The sequence below is a fragment of the Rana temporaria genome, chromosome 1 (genome assembly GCF_905171775.1).
Source record: "Rana temporaria chromosome 1, aRanTem1.1, whole genome shotgun sequence".
Classification (NCBI taxonomy): domain Eukaryota; kingdom Metazoa; phylum Chordata; class Amphibia; order Anura; family Ranidae; genus Rana; species Rana temporaria.
This window is the reverse complement of record NC_053489.1, coordinates 319,963,752-319,981,989: the sequence shown is the minus strand read 5'-3', so window position 1 is coordinate 319,981,989 and position 18,238 is coordinate 319,963,752. Positions and strand designations below refer to the sequence as shown.

Sequence of the window (18,238 nt, the reverse complement as noted above, 5' to 3'; positions counted from 1 at the left end):
GGAGACATTGGAATGGGCTGTCTGTTGACAAGCTTTGATAAGCTGTGGCAGAAGATTACATTAGTGAAAAAATGATGACACTTAGTGCATTATGGCCCATGGAGATAACATTAATGTGCATTCCATGCTAGGACAGAATGCGCTTGGATGTCCATAAGTGATTTTTATAATAGAGTTTCCTGTTATCTGGCATAGGATCATATTTATAAGATTTTAAGTTGTATATAAATGATGTTTAATGTTAGTTGATATCAATCCAATATGCACATTATTTATTTGATATAGAATGATGTTTAGTACACACTGCCAGAATGAGAATAAAAAGCAGATCTGGTGTTTTAAGCCCACACAGACCATAGTACTGGAACCCCAAAGGAACAATAATGTTTGTGTATATACTTTAGACTGTTAACTCAGTAGAGTGCATAAAGGCAAGTCCAATCTAAAAATAAGGGTAATAATAACACATGCAATGTTTAAAGAGGCCCATATGTATCCTAAGAATCATTATTACTTCTGGCAAATGACAGAGTTTCAGGATTGCCAGTCTAGGCCTGGTAGTATACTATGCTATAGTGATGTATGCAGTAGAAACTGTAAACTGTTTTAAAGAGGATCTTCAGTCATTTTTAAAAAAATAGCCATTTTCCTGTCCATGGATCCAATGCTGTTCTCGCCCAGGTCAGATTTTCACCGGCGCTATCATGTTCACTGTGGGAAGCCGGCTATGACTCCTTGCGGCTTCACAGTCAGCATGGGTGGAGGAGGATCAGCAGGCGGAATTCCCCTTTAGGGGTGAAGTTCCACTTAATAGGAGAACAGTGGCCACATAAGTCAAGAGACTGAAGGTGATCCCCAAATGAGTGAGTGAGTGAGTGAATTACTTATATAGCGCTACAAATGCGAACTAAATCGCCTCAAGGCGCTTGGAATCCATTTTCCTTCTGTATAACCCTCAGAATAGATGGGTCTTTCGTTTTTTTCTAAAGGCCAGGTGATCAATTTCCATTCAGATATTATTTGGTAAAGCGTTCCATAGTCAAGGTCCTTGAACTGAAAAATGGCGTTCTCTTTTGATCTTATATCGGGCTTTGGGAATTTGTAATAATTTTTGGTTGGTTGATCTAGGAACTCGATTTAGGTTTTGTTGTTTTATTTTCTCACTTAAATATAGTGGCGCGCTTCCGTGTACGCATTTGTGTGTTAGGCATAAGGCCTTGAAAGTGACTCGGTCCTTTATGGGCAGCCAATGGAGGGATCTCAGGGACGGGGTGATTGGTTCCCACGTTTTTTTCCCTATTACCAGTCGAGCTGCCATGTTTTGAATGATTTGGAGCCGGGCAAGCTGGTACTTTGGGAGTCTGAGGTAGAGGGCATTTGCATAATCTAATCTGGAGTTAATGATTGGCCCTACCACTACCGCTGTGTCTTCTTTGGGGATGAAGGGGACAACTCTTCGTAGGAGCCGTAGAAGATGGTGCGATCTGCTAATTACTGATCCTATTTGTGCATCCATTGTCATGTCAGAGTCAAAGATGACTCCTAGACTTTTGACCTTGGTGCTGGGGGTGATAGTTTGTCCCAGAATGGGTGGTGGTGTCCAGGTAGTCCTGGCCAGTTTCCTCCGGTTTGTATGGAGTTGTAGTATTTGTACAATGTATTGTCACCATTTAAGTAATCTAATGCCAGGGTTCATGAGGAGGCTACATAAAACTTGACCCAGGCATTACAAATACCAGAAGACTGATCCTTGTATAATATCATTTTTTTTAAAACCTGAACTCTAGGATCACTTAAGTTTCCTTGCAGTGTAGCTGCACCTGTACTGCAAGGTTCTCAACTCCTGTCCTCAGGACCCACTAACAGGCCAAGTTTGCAAGATAACTGAAATATATCACAGGTGATATAATTTGCTGCTCAGTGATTGCAGTATTCTAGTCTGCATCTCCCTAAGGTAATACTTAAATCTGTCCTGCTAGTGAGTCCTGAGGACAGGAGTTGAGAACCACTGGTGTAGATCTAGGAGACTTGGAAAAGCAACTTAAAGTGGAAGTCCAGAATCGATCTTACTAAGCTGAAACCTGTCCCCACTCCCTTTGTAAATCCTATTCTAACTATCCTGTAGAAGGAAGGTGCTCATACTTTCCTATCCTAAAGGGGGGGGGGGGGGGGTCCAGTCACAAGATTTGCTCCCAGCAGCAGCTTCAGGGGAGAAGAGGGACTCTCACCTAAAGCTGGCTGCTGGGGAGATCACGTGACCGGACTGGAGCACCCTCAGAAAAGGTAAGTATAAGCATCTTTCTTTTACAGAATAGTTAGAATGGGGTTTACAAAGGGAGTGGGAGCAATTTTAGGCTTAGTTTAATTGATCTTGGACTTCCACTTTAACTTTCCTGATCCGCTGCTTCCCTGTACTGCTGGACTGGTGCCAGTAGTTTCTTGCCCACAACACTCTAAGCTCTAAGGGGTGATTTGATCTCCTCTAACATCAGAAAGACCAATGCTGGGATAATAGCCCCTCATTGGCATACAATATTAATAATGTTTACACTTATATAGCGCCAATTACAGCGATGCCGCTGTGTCTAAGCGCTGATAATGGTTGTCATTATTACCCAACTCAATGGTACTCATTTTACCGACCGCGGAAGGATGAAAGGCACTCAGTGGACCCCACGGGGATTGAACCCTTGGGACACAGGCAATCACAGACTGCAGCAAAGGAGCATTAGCCCCCTGCGCTATCTTACCATACAAGGCAAGCCAATTACTTGCATAGCCACCAGGATCTGTCATTATTGCTCAGTTATGGTGACTGGGGCAGGAGAAAATCTACATAATTAGATACAAGCTTACAGGGATAGTGAAATAATATTAAAATAACAACCTCCAAAACCACTCCAACCAACACCAACAGAAACCACAAATAATAACAGTAATAGACCAATATATACAAGTAATAGGGACAAACCGGAATCACAACAGGGCCAGGCCAGGATCGTCAACGGGAGGTCAGCAGCTGGGGAAAGGGAGCACAAACAGGACAAGGAGGGGATGGATCACAGGGGGAACAGGTATAGGTACAGGGTACGGGTTCACAGGATACCAGGTTCAGGTTCAGGGCGCATAGAAAGGTATCAAGGCAAGGTCTAATTGTCACTGCCAGGTATTTATACACATCTCCTGCAATCAGGCTCAGGTGACGCCTAATCGCAGGAGATGTCAGCCCCACACTGCCAGGAACCCCCCCCCCCCCCCCCGCTGGTGGACGCCAGTACAGCGGCCCAAAGATCACATAATACCACCAGGGGAGAGCTCCCCTGGCAGTTCCAGACTGCCAGGAGACACCTGGTGGTGGACCACAGTACTGCACGCCAAATATCAGGCAGTATCACCAGCGGGAGGAACCTTTCCTGACAGGAGGGGGGAAAGAAGGCAAACAAGCGGTGCTTCCCCTTTTGGGTGGAGCTCCGCTTTCATTTACCAAACTATGTATTATGAGGAAAAAACCCAAACAAGCCATTCAATTTGTTTACAGTCAATCAGGCCCCTGCATTACATAGCTGATAGGAGATCTAAGGGAGATTATACAATCACATTTTCCCCTCATCTCCTCACTTCATGTTAAAGATAATGATCAGACGTCCTTCATAGAAAACACATAAAACATGTTTAGTTATGGACTGAAGGGCTGGAAGTTCTGACAGTTTGTGTTGTCTATGGCTTTCTGTACAGGTGACAACAGCACCCTCCATTCCTTGACCTGATTTCACAAGGACCTTTCCTACTATATTCCAAACAAAACAAAAAAAGAAAAACAATGCTTGGAATTAAGTGTTAAAGCATACTTGTTACAGAATGGATTAAAAACACAATTATTACTATTAGCTTAATAAAATTGATGATCTCTAATGTAAAAAATTCCCACATACTTTTTACTATGAAAGCAGACATAACACTACTCTTTTGCCACCTAGTGGTGATTATGTGGAAGATAAAATGTGTAGCCATCTGTATTTAAATTTAATCAGAACATGAAAAGTATGTATTATAAAGGCCATATCACATATCAAAGTGTAAAAAAGTACAAAATGGGCTTATCGTCAGCCATGAGCATGTCTTGGTATCCCATAAATGTTATAAATGTCCTCGTCCTACCCATAAGGATAATTAAATCCTGGTTACAAGTTGATCTGTGCAAAGCAGTTTTAACATGAATAGAGATACTCTTTAGTATACTATTTAGAGGGAATACTTTTCTGACCCCAGCTGACTTAAACAGTAGCAGTCTTAATTAAAATGTAATATGTTGACACTTATCAGTCCAGATGTGGTGGCTGCAACAGCTTTACTTTTTTTAGGCTAAGAACATCTTCAGCAAGCATGGAAAATAGCTATTAATCTTGCCAGACATGTCATGTACTTGTTGCTTCCTGTGAATTTAACAAATGGTGCAAACAGTTTTATCTTTCTTGTGTAAACTATTAATCCTATCAGATCCTATGTGATGGCAATGAACAAAACAGACATACAGTGGAACCTCGGATTACGAGCATAATCCGTTTCAGGAGAATGCTCGTAATCCAAAGTACTCGCATATCAATGCGAGTTTCCCCATAGATGTCAATGGAAACAAAAATAATTTGTTCCGCATTGACTCGGCATGCAATACCGCATGTGGCCAGAGGTGGTGGGGCTCCAGAGGGCCTCAGGAACACTCGGAAAGGCCTGGAGACAGCTCAGCTGACCTCGGAAAGGCTCGGAAACACCCAGGAACATATTTCCAAGTATTTCCAAACGGCTTTGATTGGCTCCACTCTGCTCTGCTCGGCTTCGGCACCCCTGCACCTATGGCCAAATGTGGTACTGCAGGCCCCATTAGCTTGAATTCTGCTAATTTTGCGAGAAAACACTCGAAAACCGAGTCATAATAATAAAAAAAAAAGTTGCTTGTCTTTCAAAATGCTTGTTTTTTTTTGCCTATAGTTATACTTTTTTTTTTTTTTGTGTGTGTGTATTTTGTGTGTGTACTCGAGAGAGGAGCCGGACTGCAGGAGTTGGGAGTAGGCAGGCCTCCCCCAGAGGCAATCTGCCACTTTTCTCCATGCCCCGGGTGGCAATGGCGGGTGTGTGAGGGGGTCCTCCCACACAGCCCGCCCTACCTGCTCCGCTTTGAAGCCCAACGGGGCAGAGGGACTCCCTATAAGGGAGTGAGAGGATCTAGCCTGCTCAACCAGCCCCGTTAGTCCTTCGCCTCTCTTTTTAGAGACCGTGTGGTCAAAGTGCGTGCATGTTAACCCAATTTCGAGTGCGTGTAAGTGTGGTGGTTTTTGTGGGAGGGGGGTGAGCGTACTAAGCGCAGGCTTACCTCGCATAGCACACCCACCGGGAGCCAGGCTGAGACCACCAAACTCAATTCAAAATGCTTGTTAAGCGTGTTACTTGTAAACCGAGGTTCCACTGTATTTGTATATATAGTCTGGGTGATAACTATGATTGCAACCAGATACAATGGAGGAGTCACTGGGGTGAATTTACTGACGGAAAATAGACTGTGCTCTTTGCAAGTGCAGTTGCTCCAGAGCAGAGGGGAAGCTCTGATGACTTTCATCATCCAATCATGTGCAAGCTAAAAATGCTGTTTTTTTTATATATTTGCCTTGCACGTGATTGAGTATTCTATGCAAAGTGAAGCCTAATCTCATTTACTAAGTTCTGGAGCAACTGCACTGTGAGAATGCAGAGACAGCTGTGAGAATGCATTGACAACAAATGAGCACCTGTGGCAGTACATGAGTAACAAACATGCAGTTGAGCCAGTACATGGGCATAAAACTGGTAATTGTGGTTATGCACAGGCAAAAATGGGCTATCGTGACTATACATGGGCAACAAGCAGGCAATTATGACAAAACCAGGGCATACAAATGAGCAATAAAGACAACACATGGTGAAAAAAGGAAAACTCTTACAATATACAAGCAATAGACAAACAATTGTGACAAGGCAAAGGCTACAAATGGGGAATACATAGGCAATAAAATGCAAGGACAGTCTTAGCCCAGTCTACCCAATCTCCAAGCATCCAGCAATCTTCCATTCCTTCTAGCTTTACATGTCCACACCTTCTTCCAGCTCTCTTCTCCTCCACTGTGACAGAGAGTTGGGCTCTCAGTTTGATTGGATTTAATGATGCTGACAGTCTGCTAATGCTGGTGCTATCCCGGAGAGGGACTACAGGCAGCCTGAAGATAATCATATTAATTAGCTAGACAGCATTTTTAACTATCAGGGCATTACAACATGTCTGCTATTGCCTTTGTTCAGGGTTTCCAGACTTTAGGCACTGACCACACCAAATGTCATTACCCTATCCAAGGAAGTATTTTTATGACAGATGATGAGACTTATCCCTCAAATCAGAGAACTCAAACTTTTAAAAACAAAGTGGTGATTTTTGTGGTTAACAATAGCGGGCATATTGTGATGCCTGTTTTCATTGAGGACTTTTATTAACTGAGCAATTTCAAACAAAGCATATGAAGACAAAGGGCCAGATTCACATAGAATTGCATTTACGTTACACCGCCGCAAGTTTTACGGGCAAGTGCTTGATTCACAAAGCACTTGCCTGTAAACTTGTGGCGGCGTAGCGTAAATCCGTCCGGCGCAAGCCCGCCTAATTCAAATAGGGCGTGTATCATTTAAATTAGGCGCGTTCCCGCGCCAAACGTACTGCTCCGTTTTGACATTTCCCGCCGTTGCTTGGGCAAAATGACGTCGCACCGACGTAATCTTTTGAACGGCGACGTGCGTTACGTCTTTTCCTATTCACGGACAACTTACGCAAAAAAAAAAAAAAAAAATTTGACGCGGGAACGACGGCCATACTTTAACATGGCTAGTCTAAATATAAGCCACGAAATAGCAATAATAGTAATAACTTTACGCCGGGAAAAGCCGACTAGCAACGATGTAAGAGAATGCGACGACCGCGCGTACCTTCGTGGATCGGCGTAAACAGCTAATTAGCATACCCGACGCGGAAAATGACGCAAACTCTACCCAGCGGGCGCCGAAGTATTACACCTACGATCCAAAGGCGTACGAAGCCGTACGCCTGTCGGATCGAAGCCAGAAGCCGTCGTATCTTGGTTTGAGAATTCAAACTAAGGATACGACGAAGCAAATTTGAAAGTACGCCGGAGTATCAGCAGATTTTCCCTCCCCGGTGTCATGTGACTCATTAGTGTTACAAGGTTTAAGGTGTGAATGGGGAGCAGGTGTGTTAAATTTGGTGTTATCGCTCTCACTTTCATACTGTTCACTGGAAGTTCAACATGGCACCTCATGGCAAAGAACTCTCTGAGGTCGGATCTAAAAAAAAGAATTGTTGCTCTACGTAAAAATGTCCAGGGCTATAAGAAGATTGTCAAGATCCTAAAACTGCAGCATGGTGGCCAAGATCATACAGTGGTTTAACAAGACAGGTTCCACTCAGAACAGGCCTCACCATGGTCAACCAAAACAGATAAGTGCGTGTGCTCAGCATCATATCCAGAGGTTGTCTTTGGGGAAAAAAAACATATGAGTGCTCTCAGCATTGCTGCAGAGGTTGAAGGGGTGGGGGTTCAGCCTGTCAATGCTCTGACCGCATGCAGCACACTGCATCAAATTGGTCAGCATAGCTGTCATCCCAGAAGAAGCCTCTTCCAAAGATGATGCACAAGAAAGCCCATAAACAGTTTGCTGAAGACAAGCAGACTAAGGACATGGATTACTGGAACCATGTCCTCTGGTCTGATGAGACCAAGATAAACGTATTTGGTTCAGATGGTGTCAAGTGTGTGTAGCGGCAACCAGGTGAGGAGTACAAAGACAAGTGTGTCTTGCCTACAATAAAGCATGGTGGTGAGAGTGTCATGGTCTGGGGCTGCATGAGTGCTGCCAGCACTGGGGAGCTACAGTTCATTGAGGGAACCATGAATGCCAACATGTACTGTGACATACTCAAGCAAAGCATGATCCCCTCCCTTTGGAGACTGGGCCACAGGGCAGTATTCCAACATAATAATAACCCCAAACACACCTCCAAGACAACCACTGTCTTGCTCAAGAATCTGAGGGTAAAGGTGATGGACTGACCAAGCATGTCTCCAGACCTAAACCCTACTGAGCATCTGTGGGGTATCCTTAAACAGAAGGTGGAGGAGTGCAAGATCTCTAACATCCACCAGCTCTGTGATGTCATCATGGAGGAGTGGAAGAGGACTCCAGTGGCAACTTGTAAAGCTCTGGTGAACTCCATGCCCAAGAGGGTTAAGGCAGTGCTGGAAAATAATGGTGGCCACACAAAATATTGACACTTTGGGCCCAATTTTGACATTTTCACTTTTGGTGCCAGCTGTTTAGACATTAATGGTGTGTTGAGTTATTTTGAGGGGACAGCATTTACACTGTTATACAAGCTGTACACTCACTACTTTACATTGTAGCAAAGTGTAATTTCTACAAAAAAGTGAGGGGTTTTCTCACTTTTGTCAGATACTGTCGGTGTAGCCCCTCTCTTCTCCCCTTTGATTTGCTTAATATTTGCCACAGAATACTTCATAACTTGCAGTGGAAAAATGACAGTTTTTAAAATAAAAGTTTGAATCTGAAGACTGTGGGGCAACACAGGGGATGTCTTACAAAGGCAAATGATAAATCCAATGGCTAATGTATATTTTTTACAGTAATGTTTTAATTAGTGCAAATTTTGTTTCTGCAGGTCTTCCAGAGGCTGATGTGACTTGGTTTAGAAATAAAAGCAGATTACACCATGTGCCCCACCACAGCGATGCATCATTGTTCCTGGCAAATATAACATATACCGACCAGGGACTGTATGCATGCAAAGCAGCTAACATACATGGAGAGGTATTAGAATCAACCCATCTTCAAGTCATAGGTATATACAATTTTAGTTGTAAAGATTTTTTTTGTATTATTTTACCAACAAATTGTTAAGTACTTAACATAGCCATTATCTATAGCATAAGGACAGTGCTTTATGTATGCAGGTTTATTTTATCAAGCAGTATAATGTGCAGTCGATATGTTCAAAGTGCAGTAAGGCTTTAGTAGTAACAGGGTTATGTTCACACAGTTATGAATTTTGTATAGTTCCTATAGCCCTATGCACTTTGCACTGCCTTTTATATAACATACTTAGTAAACCTTCACGCTAATTAACAATTTTGCCTCCGGAATTAATGTATATAAAGCCCACACTTTTTAATTTTGAATTTGTCACAGTTTTTTTTTTTTACTGTCTTTGTCCCTGCTGGACAATTTTATCTTTACCTACAATTTTCTTTGGTGACTGTTGGTACAGAGAATAAAAGTGAGGGAAAATGTAAAATGTTGCCTTGTCATCAGAGCAGAAATAAGCCTAGTACAAAGCACTAGTTTTTTTTGTTCAGCCCAGTGAGTTGAACAAAAAAAGCTCAAAGCTCCGGTCGGAGCCGCTGTACTAACAATAAAATGTTAGTACAACGATCTCCCCTGCTGTGCTATTGTGTTCTAACAGGGTCAGCCTGTCAGAACACTCCAGTCAGTGTTCTCGGCCATTGGCTGAGAAAGCTGATGTGTAGCTGGCAGTGTTGCCAACCGTCCGTATTTTAACGGACAGTTCGTAAAAACAGGCACTCTTTTCCCCCGTTCGTAAATGTCCGTAGTTGCGGGAATGTGCCAGTAAAAATAGCCAAGATCGGTTGGGCTTGGAACTGCGCATGGAGATTAGAGGCAGGGGATGGTGGTGGTTGCGGTGGAACCGCAGAGGGGGATGGAGGCAGGGGGCAATGAAGGCAGGGGGAGATTGGAGGCAGGGGAGATTGGAGGCAGGGGGAGATGGTGGCACCGCAAAGGGGGATGGTGGCACCGCAGAGGGTGGGGGATGGAGACAGGGGTTGTTAGTGGCACCGCAGAGGGGGATGGAGGCAGGGGGTGATCGGAGGCGGGGGGCCTGGGGGAGATTGGAGGCACCGCAGAGGGGGTGAAGGCAGGGGGTGTTGGTGGCAGGGGGTGATGTGACTAAATCATTTGCCCTTATTATATCGAAAATAATAAAAATATATTTTTTTTACCTTAATATCTACCTTAAATCACATTGCTATTTTCCTAGCGTACTTGTTTGTAGCCTAAATACTGAAATTTGCACCTAAAAATGTAATTTATTAACTTTTGTGAAATGCCAGTAAAAACGTGGCTGTGCCAGTAAATTTCGGGTGCCAGTAAATTTCAGTCTGGTAGGTTGGCAACACTGGTAGCTGGTCGGCTGCTGGCTTTCCAGCATGCTCGTCCGATAGAAGCCAGCAGAATGGACGGCTTCTGTCAGGCTGGCTGTCATACACACGGGCTGAATGTCGGACAGTTTTTATTGAACCAGCCGATGTCGCCCGACATTCGGCCTGTGTGTACTAATTTATAGAGGGAACATTTTCAATGGGGACACCTGTTAAAGTGACCACTGTTTCTAATGAACCAGTCAAAATTTCCTCAGTAGATGGCCCTGTCAGCTGCCTCCGACTGACATCCCTTAATTGAAAAAGGAGCTAGCTGGAAAACTGTTGGCCAAACAGCGGCAGCATCCAAACAGATTCAAGTAGTATTCAGGTGTTTATAGACCTGGCAGGGCATGCTGTCAAAATACAATAGTCGCAGTGAGAGATTTATCCATTCACGGACCTGGAATGGGGTAATGTGCCATTTTTTTTCCATTCAGTCTGCAGACTGAAAGCAAAAAAATGTTACCTGTATGGCTGGCTTAAGGAAGGATTTACCACACTTTGGATATATTTCTCTGTTGTTTCTACAGGACAGGAAATTAAGCATTCTTTACTGGGTTGGCAAGCGGTGATGTTGCTCCTGTCAATAATTCAGTGTACTCTTTGACAGTGGACATTATTAGGTTTGCTGCGGATCTCATATAATCAGGGATCTCCAATCTAGTCCCAGTATATCCCTTCTGGCTGATCCACCGGCATCTTGATCTTTGGAATAATTTCTCCCTAACGGGATGAACATCCAAAACTTGCATTAATTATACATCCTGATACCTTTTTTGACTGGCAACCCCATTGCTTGAACCCAGCGTGCTGTATATTTTCAATTCTTTTAAAACTTATCCAATGAAATATTCACCATCCTTTATAATACATGAACTAATTGTCCTTCTCTACACACCCCTGAAGAAGGTTATCCCGAAACGCGTCGGGTGTAAAGAAGGTTCTTCTTGTATTTACCTATATGGTGACAATCTTTGGAACTCTGTATTTTAATTTAATATTTAAACATTTTTTGATGAATATGTACAATTGTGAATAAAACCTTTTTTACTCTCAATATCCTGTATATTTTGAAATATTATTAGTGCCTTAAAAGTCCATCCAGGGGAACCCCCCTTTTTCTTTTCTCGTAAATGTCACCAATGGCATACAGACAGCAAAAGTAAACCTGATGTGTTTACCAAAAATTGGCTTTAGGCCTGGTTCACACCTATGCAGGTTGCTGTTTGCATATTCCAGGTGCATTTTGCATTTTACACATTTTTGATCAATTGAAGTCTTTGGAACCAAAAACCAGAAAAAAAGTCCAGTGACCCATAGAAAACCATGTTAGATGGACTGTAGTGTGTTTATACAAAACTGAAAACGCACCAAAAAAAATGCATAGGTGTGAACCAGGCCTTAGATATCATTTAATAATACTAATTAAGATATCATATCTTACAATAAGGAATTTTACCAAAGCATATTTAATCTCCTGCCAATATTCAGATTGGGGCTGTACAAAAGCTTTTGGATACACTTTGCATAGGGTGAATTAATCAACACCCTCCTAAAATCCATTATTATCAATTCAAGATGGCAGAGTTTTTGGACTCACACTTTCAGAACAAAGCTGTGGAAATTACATAAAGGGCTATGATGCAGCTCCACATATTTAGCTTGGCAGGCAATAAAAAAACGAAACATCTAATTGCCAAAATTGTGGTTACAATGCTCAGGACAAAACTTTTTAATATTGTTTTTCAATGATTGTATGATGGAGTATTGTCATAGTCTCATATGTTTCTTGGTATGATTTTTCCAACAATTACTGCAGAGCCTGCTTTGGACCTGTTTGGAGTGGAGCGACTGTTAATGCTTTTTGCTGAACTTGGACCCGGATTACCTTCGGTGCTTACATCCCTTGTTGGTAACAGCTTAATGGTGAACATGGGCGCAACAGCATTGATAGGTATGGTGTCAAAACATCTATATACTATGAAAAAAAACGTAAATGTAAAACCCCTGTATTGACATTGCAGTAAAAAGTAGTAACGAATTGCAGAGATGATTTGCCAAACAAGCATTCATGGATGAACATTTACCAATTCAACATCCAGGCAATGTTAATATTAAGTTGATTATCCATTGAAACAGGTAGAAACCTTATGCCCTGTACACACAATCCGAAAATCGGACGGCAGATCGTCCGACTTTTTTCGTCTACTAGTCGCAAGTAGAAATTGAATAGGTTACTAAAGTCATGAAAATTCTCGTACGACAGAAAAAAAAAATGGGAAGTGATGTCATGTGTTGTAATGTATTTGTGTTGTATTTTCGGACGACAACTATACTAACTAAATGAAAATCGTACAATTAGGTATCGTACAAGGAACATTTTCGTGCATGTCCGATAAAATAATATTGGATGAACTGTCATAACGGAAGCCCTGTACTAATGATCCGATTATCGTACGATTCTTCATCGGACGACATTTTTCGAACGATATTCGGATCGTGTGTACGGGCCATTATTCAACCTAAACTTATCATTTACTAGGTAGTTATTTATTTAGTAATATTCTTAAAGAAAAAAAATGCCATCTTTTTTTTCATCTTGCATCTCAGTACTACTGATCTCCTTCTTCCTCATATCTGTCACTTCCTGTCTACCTGCACTCACCCCATGTTATTACTCGATGCAAGCTTCCTGATAGTGACAAAGATGAAACATGCACTTATGAGCATCAGCATGTCCATGTATAAAGGTAGGTAGTTAGGGCAGCAGGGTGAAGGCTTTTGCTGCTGTGAGTAAAATTGATAAGAGGAGGAGGGAGTATGGCTTGCCAGGCCATATGTGCACCTGTAGATACAAACAGCACTGATCTGGAGCTCACACACACACACACACACACACACAGGTGTCTTCTTAGTAGTCGGCTAACTAAGGCACCTAGCTCCAGGGTGCCCCAGCAGCCTCCCTGTCAAATTATCATATCCTCCACAAAGTCCAGCTCCAATCTGCCCAAGGGCCCCACAGCCACGCTTCAGTACTGGGCTTCTACTTTGCCTCCCACAGTGCAAACCCCATTCATTCTCATTGGCTGGGGAGAAGCTGTGAACCATTTCCTAAATGGAGAGGAGCACATGGTGAGAACATCCCAGGATGCGGAAGTGTCTGTGCTGTGTGCTGGCAAATGTAATGGTAACCAAGCTCAACAAGGCAAGAGGAGAGTGCAGTTCTGTAGCCACGATAAGACCGCTGTTACTGGTAAGGTAAGACACTGCTCAGTGTCTCCTATTCACCAGCTGGGATTCTCTGTCCCCCCAACCCTGGGGTATCTGCTTACCCCACTTCCCTGACAACTGGGGGAAAAGACACCACCCTCCGAGAGGCGACTTTCTCCCCAACAACTGCCAACACTGACAGAGAAACCTTCAGAAATTGCTAAAACAAATTTCCTAACACCTGTGGATGTATATGCGTGCACAGTGGAAGCGGCCTCTGCAAAAGATTAGAGATCAGCTGCAGGAGAACAAAAGAACAAAACATTTTATAGAAAAAAAAGCATCATATGATATAAGTATGGACCACCCCTTCTAAAATAATATCATTAATATCACTTTAATTCTTATGAGTCTTTAGTGATTGGGTTTACAATGCATTAGTATACAAAGTTCTAGCAATTCCAGATACCATAATAAACAAGTTAAACACCAATGATTTAAAAAGACCTTATTTACATTTTTTTTTTGCATACCCACTAATATGAATGAATGAATGAATGAATGAATGAATGAATGAAAAATTTATATAGCGCGGCACATGCGAACTGAATCGCCTCTGGGCGCTTGTTGATTAAGTCTCATGCCTTTCAAAAAAGCAGGGTTTTGATCTGCCTTCTGAAAGACAGGTGGTTTTGCTCCAACCGAATGCTGGTTGGTAAGGCATTCCAAAGCCTGGGGCCCTGGAAGGCAAACCTTCTTTCTCCTTTGGACTTGTATTTGGTTATAGGAACCTTGACCAGATTTTGGTCGGTGGAACGCAAAATGCGACTGCAATTGTGCAGTTTGATCTTGTCGCATAGATATCTAGGAGCCTTCCCATGGATGCACTTATGTGTCAGGCAGAGTGCTTTGAATGCAATTCTGTCCTTCACTGGCAGCCAGTGAAGGGATCTCAGTGAAGGTGAGATTGATTCCCAAGATTTTTTCCCAGTCACCAGTCTGGCGGCCGTATTCTGTACGACTTGGAGACGAGCGATTTGGTACTTGGGTAGCCCGAGGTAAAGGGCATTTGCATAGTCCAGTCTGGAATTCACGATTGTTCCCACCACGACTGCTACGTCTTCTTTAGGAATAAATGGAATCAGTCTGCGTAGTAGGCGCATCAAATGGTGCGCCCCGCTGACTACGGACCCTATTTGTGCGTCCATTGTCATGAAGGTGTCAAACGTGACTCCCAGACTTTTGACTTTGGAGCTAGGTGCGATGATTTGTCCCAGAATGGGAGATGGTGTCCAGTTTGTTGTCGGTGGTTTCTTCTTATATCATACGAAGTGGACAGTGCCCACAACTTCGGGTAATCATTGACAATTGGTATTAGGTATGCATTTGCATTGCAAAAGCCCTGGAATCTTGGCTTTATTATACCTTGATTCTGATAATGGCTGTTTTGCCTAGCTTGTGCTCTATCTGCAGAAAAATACATGGCTAAATCTAGCGTGAGATTTTATAGCTGAAAATATGCCTATGAAAGGAAAGTATAGACTCCTGTAGAGTTTGAAGATTTATTTTGCTGCCATTTTAAAACAAAATATCTCTGTATGTTTTTCTTTAGCTTATTGTGTTTTTGCTGTATTATTATTTTTCCAAGGGGCTGACATCTGTGTCAGTTTCTCATGCCTTTGCACCATGCAATTTCATATCAGCAGGATTTCATATCAGCTTGCACCTCTCTTTCATAGAACATGCCAGTGGGACACTCCTTAAAGTCTGTTATTGTAAAAAAGGTTCCATTAATCTTAGCGAGATTCTAATTTATCCAACTTTTCCCCTGTGAATTTGAAGATATATTGCTGTTTTAGGATAGTTATCATCCTCACTGTGAGTGACTACTGGTAGTAAATTACATTGGAGGACAGGGATGCATACTTTCATCTTGGGTATACAATAGATGCCCAAGATGCAACCCCAAGATTTTGCCGTCAGGGAGATATCGTCCCATCTATTGCCAACCTAATGCCTGCAGCAACCCTCAGCTGGAACCACTGCCTTGATTTGAATTATGAAAGGAAACCTGTATATGTTTTTAAACATACATTTTATATCTATCGTGTATTGCATACGTTTAAAACATGGCAAAGAATTGCCCTGGGAAGGAGTTGTCTTTACTACATTGAGTTATTTACTTGTGTATGTAAATTTCACCTTGAGCTATAGAGGTCCCTAAATGACACACTTTTCTACATCAGAGTGTAAAAAAGAAGAAACGCTGTTACTAAATAATATTTTATATTTGGATACAAAAGGCATCTTGCCATTTGTATGTGGGTGACCTAAGCATAAGAAAACCCTAGCTGGAGAATTAATTAGTGTAGCCAGGAGCTGAATACCTTCTCCTTTCTTGCAATCAGAAGACGCTGTGTGGCATTGTTTCAGGGGAAGCTGTTCCAGTGGGGGATATGCTATTACTTTCTTTAAAAAGACAAGTCATAGTAAAGCATCTTGGGACATGTAGTCCATACGGATAGGATTCCCCTCTGGCTGTAGTATGTGAAAATACAACTATCAGCTGACTGATGGAGAAGAGCAGACCGCTGGGAAGGACTATAAGAGGGAAGGCTTGAGGCCTGGCACTCGCCTGGTACCGGCATAGATCTGCATGCAGGGAATCTGTTACAGGGTGGACTGCAGTTGAGTCGCAGCCTACTCTGGCAGAGTTACCCAGCGGATATCTGCAGGGACACCTGTGGACAGTTCCCCTTCACTGTCCGGCGGCAGCCCGGAGGCCGCTCATGTTCCATCCATCCTGCAGAAATATTGAATTTGTGTGAGCCGTGGTGCGGTGCGGCGGATGCCAGATGTCATTCCTTGAGCCATATTCCTGAGAGGTCATCCTCATCATAAATCATCATCTCCTGTTCCAGTGTGGTGAGCGAGCAATAGCCCAGTCTTAATGACACTGTATAAGACACCATTGTCTCCTGCACTCATTACCATCTTTAGTTCAAGGATCTCTACCAACCTATCATAGACACTATATACAGACATTTTTGCCATCCATTGTTCTGCTGTTGCTTGTAGTTTCACAGAATATAACATCTTTAAGTCATTGATCACTCTGAATCCAGTTAGTTTTAATTTACACAGGAATATTGTCTGCTGGTTATACACAACCTATTGGGCCAGCTATTTTTCTTTACCATGCAATATTTCTTGCATGCAATTAAACACCTAAGAGCTAGATGAAGATTAACCGGACTGCTACACAGCAACACAGGACTACTTTTACCACCCTCCCCACTTCAGGGATTTGTTTTGCTGAAGCTTGTAGAGCTACAGTTCACCAAGAACTCTCCGTAAGAGCAGGCTGAATTGAATACAGTTCTTGTTTGCTTAAAGTTGGACTTGTTTATCTACTGTTCTGCATTTATGTGTGAAGCAGCCGTAGAGAGGGGTCTGACACTCATAAGAGCCATTTCTCTGCTCTCCTGTAGTTTATTCACATAGGCATTGTATGCACTTATTTGAGTATAGAGATTATAGTGTTCAATGTTGAATGTTTGAATCTTAGAGGTGATAGTTGTTCTGCTATCAATAACATTCTTTGGAGAAAACATTTTAAGGTGTAAACTTAAGTTGATTTATTTTCCTAATATCTCACTGAGTAAACTATTACTGATTTATTCAATTCTGGTGTATTTTCGTCTTACTGCTGTTATCTAGTGAAAAAAAAGTTTGAGCCCAGGGTGGCAGAGTACTCACAGAGTCAGGGCAACCAGAGGGTTACTGATTTATCGTGCGACCCTCAAGAGGGCAGCGCTACATTAGTAATGTTTTTACGCTTGTACATCACATTGTGAAAGCATGTAAAAATTTAAGAAAACAAATCTACCACAATGAAAAGATTGCCTACTAGTGTGAGCAGAACCTTTCACAAAACACTGGTCTATTCAGTTATGTAAGAAATCTCTTGTCACAGTTGTGGCCCAAACACAATAGGAAATATTTGAAGGAATCCCCAGTAGGATGCTTTTCCACAGCTCTCAGATTGTGCTGTAGACCATAAATTTCTCCATGACCCATGTGGATTTATTTACTGAGACAACGAAAAGTGCTAAGTGCTTAACTCAAGTAGCAAGAAATGTTTGTAGAGCCACACTCCACATTTGTTTATATTTATATGGAGGTTACACCACTCTGAAAATTGATACCTCAAAAAGATGTCTGGCACGAAAGGTCCAAATACAGAATTACTGGGAAGCTGCATTAATTTCGTGAAAGCACATTAGAATCAGCCATGGGGCATCCGACCCGTTTGACAGCTGCTTTACATACATTTACAAGGAGAAGGCATGTGGTGTGGGATGCCTTTGTCTTTTTGTAAGGGAACATGAAAAGATTGCAGGGTAGATCCACGTACCTCGGCGCATTAATATGCCGGGCGCAGCGTATCTAAGATACACTACGCCGCCGCAACTTAATTTTTATTTTTTGAATCCTCAAAGAATTTGCGCCATAAGTTACGGCGGCATATGTGTATCTCTGTGATGGGGGCGTGTTTTATGTAAATACGTCGTGATCCGACGTAAACAACGTTTTTTTTTAACTGCGCATGCGCCGTCTGTGGGGGTATCCCAGTGCGCATGCTCGAAATTAAACCGGAACCAGCCAATGCTTATGATGATGACGTCATTCTACGCAAA

General features: G+C 42.5%; 1 protein-coding gene across 1 annotated transcript in view; it reads left to right on the top strand.

Moving 5' to 3' along the window:
- Positions 1-18,238, top strand: part of ADAMTSL1 (ADAMTS like 1) — a 409,336-nt gene that overhangs the window by 331,428 nt on the left and 59,670 nt on the right. The window contains exons 22-23 of the mRNA XM_040359956.1: positions 8,771-8,950; positions 12,148-12,282. Coding sequence (XP_040215890.1) covers positions 8,771-8,950; positions 12,148-12,282 — 315 coding nt within the window. The remainder of the gene's footprint in view (positions 1-8,770; positions 8,951-12,147; positions 12,283-18,238) is intronic.